This window comes from Otolemur garnettii, unplaced genomic scaffold, assembly GCF_000181295.1.
Source record: "Otolemur garnettii isolate 467f Iridium unplaced genomic scaffold, OtoGar3 scaffold00091, whole genome shotgun sequence".
In the NCBI taxonomy this organism is placed as follows: Eukaryota; Metazoa; Chordata; class Mammalia; order Primates; family Galagidae; genus Otolemur; species Otolemur garnettii.
Genome location: NW_003852486.1, coordinates 6054397 through 6063793, shown reverse-complemented (window position 1 = coordinate 6063793; position 9397 = coordinate 6054397). Strand labels below are relative to the sequence as shown.

General features: G+C 52.8%; 1 protein-coding gene across 2 annotated transcripts; it reads right to left on the bottom strand.

The window, feature by feature from the left end:
* Positions 1-898: 898 nt before the first annotated feature.
* Positions 899-5254, bottom strand: A1BG (alpha-1-B glycoprotein). Of its 2 annotated transcripts, XM_012808624.2 has the most exons (8): positions 5144-5254; positions 5029-5064; positions 4660-4932; positions 4080-4352; positions 3470-3769; positions 2460-2756; positions 1369-1656; positions 899-1077 (listed from the first exon to the last, which is right to left on the bottom strand). In XM_012808624.2, the coding sequence occupies exons 1-8, from the start codon at positions 5208-5210 to the stop codon at positions 1070-1072; spliced, it is 1542 nt and encodes a 513-aa protein (XP_012664078.1). In that variant the 5' UTR covers positions 5211-5254; the 3' UTR covers positions 899-1069. The 2 variants fall into 2 exon arrangements, with proteins under 2 accessions (XP_012664078.1, XP_012664079.1); XM_012808625.2 differs by lacking the exon at positions 4080-4352 and having other exon boundaries at positions 5144-5253.
* Positions 5255-9397: the final 4143 nt, after the last annotated feature.

Below are 9397 nucleotides of genomic sequence, written 5' to 3'. Positions count from 1 at the left end.
AGCTCCAAACTCTGATTTGGGAGGCCTGGAACAGTCCAGCACCACCACCCTGTGCCTGGGAGGACAAGACAACAAACTACAGGCTCTCTGAACTTTCCTCCTGTCTAGAGACTGATACGGTCAGGAGTTAGGTAGACCCTTGGGCTACCTGCTGGGGAGTAAGAGGCAGCTTGGTAGAAGAGAGTGGAAGGAGGTCTTAAGAAATATGGGCTTGGCTCGGCACCTGTGGATCAAGCAGCTAAGGCGCCAGCCACATACAACTAAGGTGGTGGGTTCGAATCCCTAGCCCGGGCCCGCCAAATGACAATGATGGCTGCAACCAAAAAATGGCCAGGTGTTGTGGCAGGCGCCTGTAGTCCCAGCTACTTGGGAGGCTGAGGCAGGAGACTTGCTTGAGCCCAGGAGTTGGAGGTTGCTGTGAGCATGATGCCATGGCACTCTACCCAGGGGGATAGCTTGAGGCTCCGTCTCAAAAAAAAAAAAAAAAGAAAGAAAAGAAATGTGGGCTTGAGAGCCAGTGCTCTACCCACCACTGTCAGGAACCAACCTGGAGACCACCACCTCTAGCACACAGATTCCACCCCACTAAGTCTTGGGTCTGACTCAGGGGCTTCTCTGGACCCACTGGCCAAAGACACATTTTTTTTCAGATAGAGTCTGACTATGTAGCCCTTGGTAGAGTGCCATAGCATCACAGCTCACAGCAACCTCAAACTCTTGGACTCAAGTGATTCTCTTGCCTCAGCCTCCCAAGTAACTGGGACTACAAGCACCTGCCCCAACACCCAGCTATTTTTTGTTGCAGTTGTCATTGTTGGTTAGTTCTAACCCACCACCTACAGTGTAGTGGCTGGTGCAGTAACCACTGTGCTACTGGTGCCAAGCCCAAAGACACATCTTAAGCAAAGTCTCTCTCCATGTTTATTAATTGCTGGGAGGAGTGAGGGATAGACCTCCAGCCTCCCACCCGAGGGAGCCTGGCCTCCAGCTGTAGCAATAAGGACAGGAACCAGTCCAGTGTTCCCAGTACTTCCCAAGGACACCGTCAGCACCTGCGTCCACAGCTGGGTCAATGTCCTGGACAAATGTGAAAAAGAAGTGGTAGGTGAAGGTGGATCCCGTGCCTTCCTCTCTCCCTGATGGTCAGCTGATGGCCGGCCCCACCTCCATCTCTGGCCAGGTGCTCTAGCTGACCAAACCACTCTCTGACTCAGGGTGGTCCCCGCCCCCCTGCAATTCTGTCACGGCCCCAAGTGGAGACTGGACACAGCAGCCAAGGTACCCAGAAAGAGATGCAGAAAAGGGCACTCCCTGTGGAGTGCGCAACCCAGGACAGAGCCCATCCCCCAGGACCTAGGGAAAGGGCACCTGCCACCAGCAGCTGCACCGGGTCGCTGAGCTCTGACTCAAAGCGGTTGGGCCACCAGGAGCGGTAGCGGCAGCTGTAGTTGCCAGCGTGTTGGGGCCCCACATAGGTCAGCGTGAGGTCGGCGGAGGGGTGAATGGCGTGGAGCCTTTCCAAAGGCTTCGTGTCTCCCACTCGCAATAGCTCAAAGGTGACGTCCGGTACGAGGCCTTCACAACGCAGGACGGCATCTCGGCCAGGGGTCACCGCACCACTCCACAGGGCGCGCAGCCGTGGCCTAGGAGGTGGTCCTGGGCAGAGCAGGCCAGTCAGTCCAGGGAGCTGTAGCCACAGCTCAGACCTGGCACCAGCTGAAGTCCTCCTCAACTCGCACTGCTGTCCTCAGCCAGCGTTTAACCCGCTCCCATTCCTGGACGTGAGCGGAGGCAGCTGCTTTGGCGGCACCCTGGGCCCTGCTCTACAGCCACTTGGCCCTGTGAGTCCTTACACTGCCCCAGGACCCTGGTCCCAGAGCCAGGCTGCTCTGCGGCTTCTTGAGGTCCTCAAGGACACTTGGGACACGGGCAGACAAGGAAGAAATGACCAAGGGAAGCGGTGTTCCAGACAGAGGGCACAACCCAAAGGTCTGGCCTGGGACCTGTGGCCTGCTGCTCTGCATGCCCTGACCTCTCTGGACACCTCTATGAGGAACTGGAGGAACAAACAGACCCCAGGGATGGTGAGGGCTTGGGGAGAATTACATGTCACCCCTCCACGGTGGGACGGTGCCCAGGTGGAGTTGGAGTGATAGTCCAATATGACCACTGATCAGGGTGTTGCACTAGGAAACTGAAGCACAGGCAGATGCAAAGGGATTTGAACAGGAAGATCTGGGCCCAACCCCATACTTTTGATCAGGCTCAAGTCATTAGGAAATGTGTCAAAGGGTCCCCAGGACTCTCGTCACCGCCTCCTCTCCACCTTCCTCACTTCCACCCTCCCCACCCCACCCCCCCACCCCCAGCAAAGAGTTGCTGATGAGGACAGGATCGGGGCCTTAGGCACCCAGGAAAGGCAGGCTCCCTTAGCGCACATCAGATGCTTGCAAGCTCACCCTCCACCTGCAGCTCCACGCTTGCACTGGGCACAGAGCCCGAGAAAGGCGGCTCCGGGTCCACGTAGACGCAGCTGTAGTTAGCCGAGTCGGCCACCGAGACGTTCCGCAGCTCGAAGGTGGCCTCGGTTCCCGCGGGACTCAGCACACGGTGCACGCGGCGACCGCCAGCGTCCTCGCGCACCAGGGCGAAGCGCATGCCAACCAGGGGCCCCAGGCACCGAAGCCGCACCAGCGCACCGGGCTCTGGGCTACGACTGGCAGGCTGGGCCAAGAGCTCAGGCGCAGGCAGCTGCTCTGTGGAGGAGGATGCAGGCTGACCAGGTACAAGGGGACTGCCCAGCCTGACGCGTAGTCCAGCTTCTGCAGCTTTGCCTTGGCTGACTCTTCTCAGCAAGGCAAACAGGACCACCCTGATGAAAGCCGCACCCACCTCTGGCCCCTGGTCCCGTCCCCTTGGGTAGCTCTCACAACTCCTTCACTCTTTGTTATTAATTTGTCTACAAAAACACAGGGAGGCGGGCGACATTATGTGTCCGAGGCTTTGTGGCTCCTGGACATGACCATGCTATAGTGGATTGGCCCCTAAGTGTCTGCTGGCACTGTACCAATGCGCAGCCACCTGGAGCACTTGAAATCCTGAGGTGGGGTAGGAGGCTGGAAGCCAACTGCTCATTCAATGTTTGTCAAATGTTAAGGAGCCCAGGGTGAACTGGCGAGAAGCAGCCAAAGGCTGGCCTCTCGGGCAGGCCTCAGCTATGCCCAGACCCGAGAAGCCCCTGGGGACCCTGGTGGGGGAACTGCGTCAGAGGCCTCTGCAGGGCCTGAGGACTGGGCCTCACTGGGTCTCAGGTTGCCAGGCTCATTGTCCCTCTGGCAGTTGAGGAAACTGAGGTGGAGGGTTGAATTGGGACTGGATGCGGCTCAGAGGCCTGCACTTCCGGGACCCCTACACCTGGTGCCTGCCCCTGTCCCAATCCTTTTCCCTCTGCCTTGGCTGATGGGCTCACCATTGCTCACAATCAGCTCAGCAGGCTTGCTGTCCTCTGACCAGGCAGATTGCTGGTTCCACAGCCGGTATCGGCAGGTGTAGTAGGGCCTGCTATCCCGCGGGGCCAGGGCCTCCAGATGAAAGTAGGTGCGGTCGGGGTTGGAGCTGCTTCGGGGCACTGGCAGCTCCTTTTCCCCCTGCCGCAGCTGGAATTCCACACCGCTCAGGGGGGCCACGCAGACAAGGGTGGCTTTGTCACCTGGTCGCAGGATTCCGGCAGACTCTCTGTCTACATTCAGTGCAGGCGGTGGAGGGGCAGCTGCAAGGCAGGAGTTGTCCCTGGGGCCACCAGAGGCCAGGGTACCCTCTTGCGCCAGTTCCCTGCTAGAGCTACCTTCTGCCCAGTCTACTGTCCTCTGCCCTCTTGGTGGCACCCCCGGGAACACCCTCCCTTCTTTTGGACATCCTGTGCCCAAACTTTGCAACCTTCAGGCCAAGCAACTGGTATGGCCAGTTCCCTGCCTCCAGCCCTGACCTCCTCCACCCAGTGTTGGAGGCCAAAGAGAATGTAGCCCTTCCACCCAGGGGCCTCCTCCCCCAGAAGCCCTCTAAGACTGTCCAACATTCACCGAGTTCCTTGATGGTCACAGGGGCACTGGGGTCTGAGGGGGTGCCTGCTGCGTGGGTCCTGTAGGTGCAGCTGTAGTCGCCAGCCTTGTGGACAAGGAAGGTGGCCTCCACATCCTCCCCAGCCTTAGCTACCTCCAGAAACGCATCATCTCCTTTGCGCCTCAGCAGAAAGGTCACACCTTGCAATCCCCCATGGCATACCAGTGTGGCATTCAGGCCAGGTGTGATCCAGGACACTGGCTCTGTTGAGAGCCATGGTGAGGGCAGGGACTCTGCAGGGTTAATAAGTGGTTTGGCATGACTAGAAAGATTGTGAGGGAGACAGGAGGGAAGGGAATTCAAGAGGGGCACAGCCAGGCAGAAACAGGGCAGCCAAAGGAGAAGTGTATGGGGCCACACATTTTGCCATGCCCCTGTGGATGGAATCATTTATTCCTCACAAGCCTCTGTGGTCAGTACAAATGTCATCCCCTTTGACAGATGGGAAAACTGAGGCTCAGAGATGTCAGGGGACTTGGGGGAAGGAGGATCCCCCAGCAACCCCCTCCCTATGGCCTCCTGGCCCTTATTACTGCTCACTTGGCCCTGTCACCTCCACAAGATTGCTCAACTCGGTCCACCCATCATTGCTCAGGCCTGAGCGGCAGCGGTAGAGACCCCAGATGTCACCCGTCAGCAGGAACTGGTGCTTGATGGTAGGTGAATGTAGGTGCACGAGCTCCTGTGATGTCCCATCCTTGAGCAGCTCGAAATCCATGGTGACCAGTTGGGCCTTGCACGTCAGTGTGATGTTGGTCCAGGGCTCCAACTGTGATTCAGACTTTGCTGAAAGGCTGGGCCGGGTGTCAAAAACTGTGAGGGGTGGCTGGGATCAGCTGAGTGCTGCAGGGCCAGGGCCTATCCCTGCCTGCAGCACCATCCCCAGGCCTGGTCCTGCCTTATACTCACACACAGCTGCCTCTGCCACTGGGCCCAGGGTGAAACCTGTGGAGACAGCACCATGAGGCCCCCCCAATCCCACTCCCAAACCCTGTCAGGGCTCCTTAGGTCATGGATCCCTCACCCCAGAGCAGCAGGAAGGACACCAGCAAGGCTATCATGGTCACAGAGGCTCTAGCTGTTGTGAGCATCTGAGGTGATCAGGTCTGAGTGAGGTACAGGGCAGCAGGGCATTGACCCCTTCCCTTCCTGGAAGGCAAAGGTGGGGCCTGCAAGGGGTGGGGGACAAATCACAAACCTCTAAGGCCAAGGTTGAATAGAGCCTCGGAATCCCCAGAAATCAATATTAATGGATAATCATTAACTAAATCAGTAGAACAGTAAAATGATCAAAAGAATCCCCTCATCATGGGATAGGAGCTGGGATTCTTTATTAAAAGGGGACACTGAGCCATCACACACAGAAGCTCAGCAAACCGGTCCCCAGCAGGCTGCACTCTTGAGTGAAGGTGTCTGGGCCCATCCTTTCTCTTCCTGGTGGCTGTGGTCTCCCCCATCGCTGGGGAATTCTGCACTGTGTGACCCTCTGTGGACTGTTCTCCCATCCCTGCTCAGATGTGTGCTCCATTGGTCATGTGTATTGCACAACTGCAAACTGCACTGAATTCACAAGCTCACCTTATGTCCTCTTAGGAGTTAGCACAAGGAGGAGAACCTGAAGCTTGAAATGGACTTGAGTGCATTCAGACAAAGCTATGAGTATCTGCTACACCTGTAGCAAACGTTGAGCCAACTTACTCCCACCAAGATAACACATCTGAAACAGCAGTTGCAATTGGAGTCATGGTCTAATAACTTGCTGTGATTCTCTAGGATCCAGCTGTCTTCTGCACAGGCCAGTCAAGCAGAATGATGATATGGTAAGAATCACCACCCTGCATCTTTCAATCTCTTGACAGTGGCCTGAAATTGGTGGTGTAATTTCAGTAGTCTGTAATTTCCCTGGGGATGTGGTCTAGCTTCCAGGTTGTCATCTTGGCAGAGAGGGAACATCCTAGGGGCTTCTGTCTGGTCCCTCCTATTTGAAGGACAATTGCCCTGAGTTAAAGAGCCAATATGGTGATTCTACCATTTCCTGAGTGTGTCCCTTCCTATTATTCATCCTCAGGAAAATACCCTGAGGGGGAGTAAACATACAGTAAGCACCAGGAGAAGGCTATAAAACCCTGCTTTGTCTAGTAGATCACAGAGTCTTAGGGGATCAGCTTCAACTCAGAGCCAGGCTCTCTCAATCCCTGAAAGGTCTGGGTATTTTCTCCTTCTCACTCTGGCAGCAGGCCCTTTTAGGAAGATCTCCCATACTGCTGCCTATAGCAGGGTCTTACCATATTGCCCAGGCTGGTCTTGAACTCCTGGGCCATGCAATCCACCTACCCCAGGCTTCTGAGTAGCTAGGACTATAGATGCCACCATGCCTGGCCTACAACCTATTCTTGAGGCAGGACTTATCCCAAAAGGACTTGGTCTCCTTCCAGTGAGGAGCACTTAATCTGGGAGCTGACCTAGTCTGGAAGCTGGGTGACAGGCTATAAATCTTGTTCCTTGTAAGGGCTCCCTTCCCCCAACTACCCTTTACTGCTCTCAACCTCTAATGAGTTTGGACAAGTATAAAATCTGACTCTTAAGCATATTATGCTGCAAAAGAATTGCAAGGTTTTGTTTATCTAAGTGGCATAAACCTTGGGGACAAATATGGGAATGGCATCTAAGGGTTTGACCAAGGAGGATGGGATATAACACTGGACTGGATCACATTCATTTATATGGGATAACTTTCAAAAATTGCATTTAAGGGGCAGTGCCTGTGGCTCAGTGAGTAGGGTGCAGGCCCCATATACTGGAGGTGGCAGGTTCAAACCTGGCCCCGGCCAAAAATAGAAAAAAAAGTCTATTAAAAAATTGCATTTGGGGAATGGGTGGAGGGAGGGGGATTGGAGGGATCACTTCTGTAATTTATCTTACAAGGGTGCAAGTGAATCTTTCTAAGAGTAGAATATGAACGTTTTAACACAATAACTAAGAAAATGACATGAAGGCTATGTTAACCAGTTTGATGGAAATGTTTCAATTTGTATGTGAAAACACCACACTGTACCCCAGAATTGCATTAATGTACATAGTTACCATTCAATAAAAAAAGAAAAAAATATATTAGCACAGGCAGAGTTTGAGAACCCAAGGGCCAAATCTAAAAAAAATTGCATTTAAGGTAGTATTAGCTTATGCACCTTGAAGGACATGGTTTGGTGGATTGACTAAGACCTAAATTCAATGGTGCTTGAAATTCAATGAGGCTGAAATCCCAGAATTCCCCTGGTATAATTTGGTGAAAGGAATCCAAAGTCTTTGGAATACAGGAAACGTTTAAGTGGGCTTACCCTGTGCAATATCATGCACTCATGTGCAGGCACGTGCACAAACACACACTGCACCAAGGAGGATATTCTTTTTTTTTTTTTTTTTTTGAGACGGAGCTTCAAGCTATCCCCCTGGGTAGAGTGCCATGGCATCACGCTCACAGCAACCTCCAACTCCTGGGCTCAAGCGAGTCTCCTGCCTCAGCCTCCCAAGTAGCTGGGACCACAGGCGCCCGCCACAACGCCTGGCCATTTTTTGGTTGCAGCCATCGTTGTTGTTTGGCGGGCCCGGGCTGGGGATTCGAACCCGCCACCTTAGGTGTATGTGGCTGGCGCGGTTTCTGGTTGGCCACAGGCGCCGAGCCCTTTTTTTTTTTTTTTTGAGACAGAGTCCCACTATGTCACCTCGGTAGAGTGCTATAGCATCATTGAAGCTCACAGCAACCTCTAACTCTTGGGCTTAAGCGATTTTCTTGCCTCAACTACCTAAGTAGCTGAAACTACAGGCGCCTGCCACAAAGCCCAGCTATTTCTTTGTTGCAGTTGTCATTGTTGTTTAGCAGGCCCCAACCAGGATCTAACCTGCCTGTCTGGGTATATGTGGTCGGCACCCTAACCACTGAGCTACAGGTGCAGAACCAGGAGGATATTTTTGTTCTGAAAGCACTGGGAAATATATTATTCAGTAGGGCAACTGCACCCCTGAAAATCACTGTAGTGGCTGTCCTCTATAGGCCAGTATCGCCGTAGGAGATGCTGCCATTGAAAAGGCCACCGTGGGCTGGGCATGGTGCCTCACGCCTGCAATCTTAGCATTCTGGGAAGTCAATTTGGGTGGATTTCTTGACCAAGAACAAGACCCCTTCTCTAAGAAAACTAGCCAGGTGTTGTGGCAGGCACCTGTAGTCCCAGCTACTCAGGAGGCTGAAGCAAGAGAATCATTTAAGCCCCCAAATTTGAGGTTGCTGTGAGCTATGATGCTACAGCACTCTACCAAGGCTGAGTGAAACTATGTCTCAAAAAAAAAAAAAACCAACCTGAGCAAGAGGCAGACTATCTCTACTAAAAATATAACAATTATCTAAGTGCTGTAGTAGGTACCTATAGTCTGAGCTACTCAGGAGGCTGAGGCAAGAGGATTGCTTGAGCCCAAGAGTTTGAGGTCACTATGAGCTATGATGTCACAGCACTCTACTGATGGTGACAAAGTGAGACTCTGTCTCGAAAAGAAAAAAAGATCTCCTGATTTTGATGGAGATGAAAGACTAGTGTGACAAAGCTCAAATGACAGGATCTAACTGCCAGAGATCCATTTACCATCATGAGCAGCAGAACAAGGAAGTCAGCAGAATGTCTTAACCCTAAGGAAATAAAGGGCTGACTCTGCTAGGGAAGGCAGCTCAGGACAACTGGAAGGGTGAAGATCCTCACCTTCATAGCTGCTGGTCTAGCAAATGCTTTCTCTCTGCCAATATGCAAGGAAGGACCACCACCACTGTCTTCCTTTTGCTTGGCAAGGACAACAGTACACCTTCACAGCTTGTCTCTTTCTTATTCTGTCATCTGTAGACATCTTGATCCTTCTGACTTTCTATAGAATATAGTGCCCATCCACTACACAAGGAAAGAAAATGAAGAGAGAGAAAGAAAGGAAGGAGAAAAGAAAGGGAGAGAGAGAGAAGGAAAGAAAGAACAAACAAAATATAGAAAAAGAGAGGGGAAAAAAGGGCCAGTTCTTGGAACAACATGTACAGCTGAGAAACAGGACCAAGGCTTGGTTTTGTATATAACACATACACTCAAGTGTAATGATCCAAACCATTTACCATCTGCAATTTTGTGTGGGGCTAAAAACAAGAGAGGTTTGGTGGTACCCATAGCTCCGTGAGTAGGGTGCCAGTCATGTACAGCAAGGCAGGGGGGTTGAATCCGGCCCAGGCCAGCTAAATAACAATGACAAC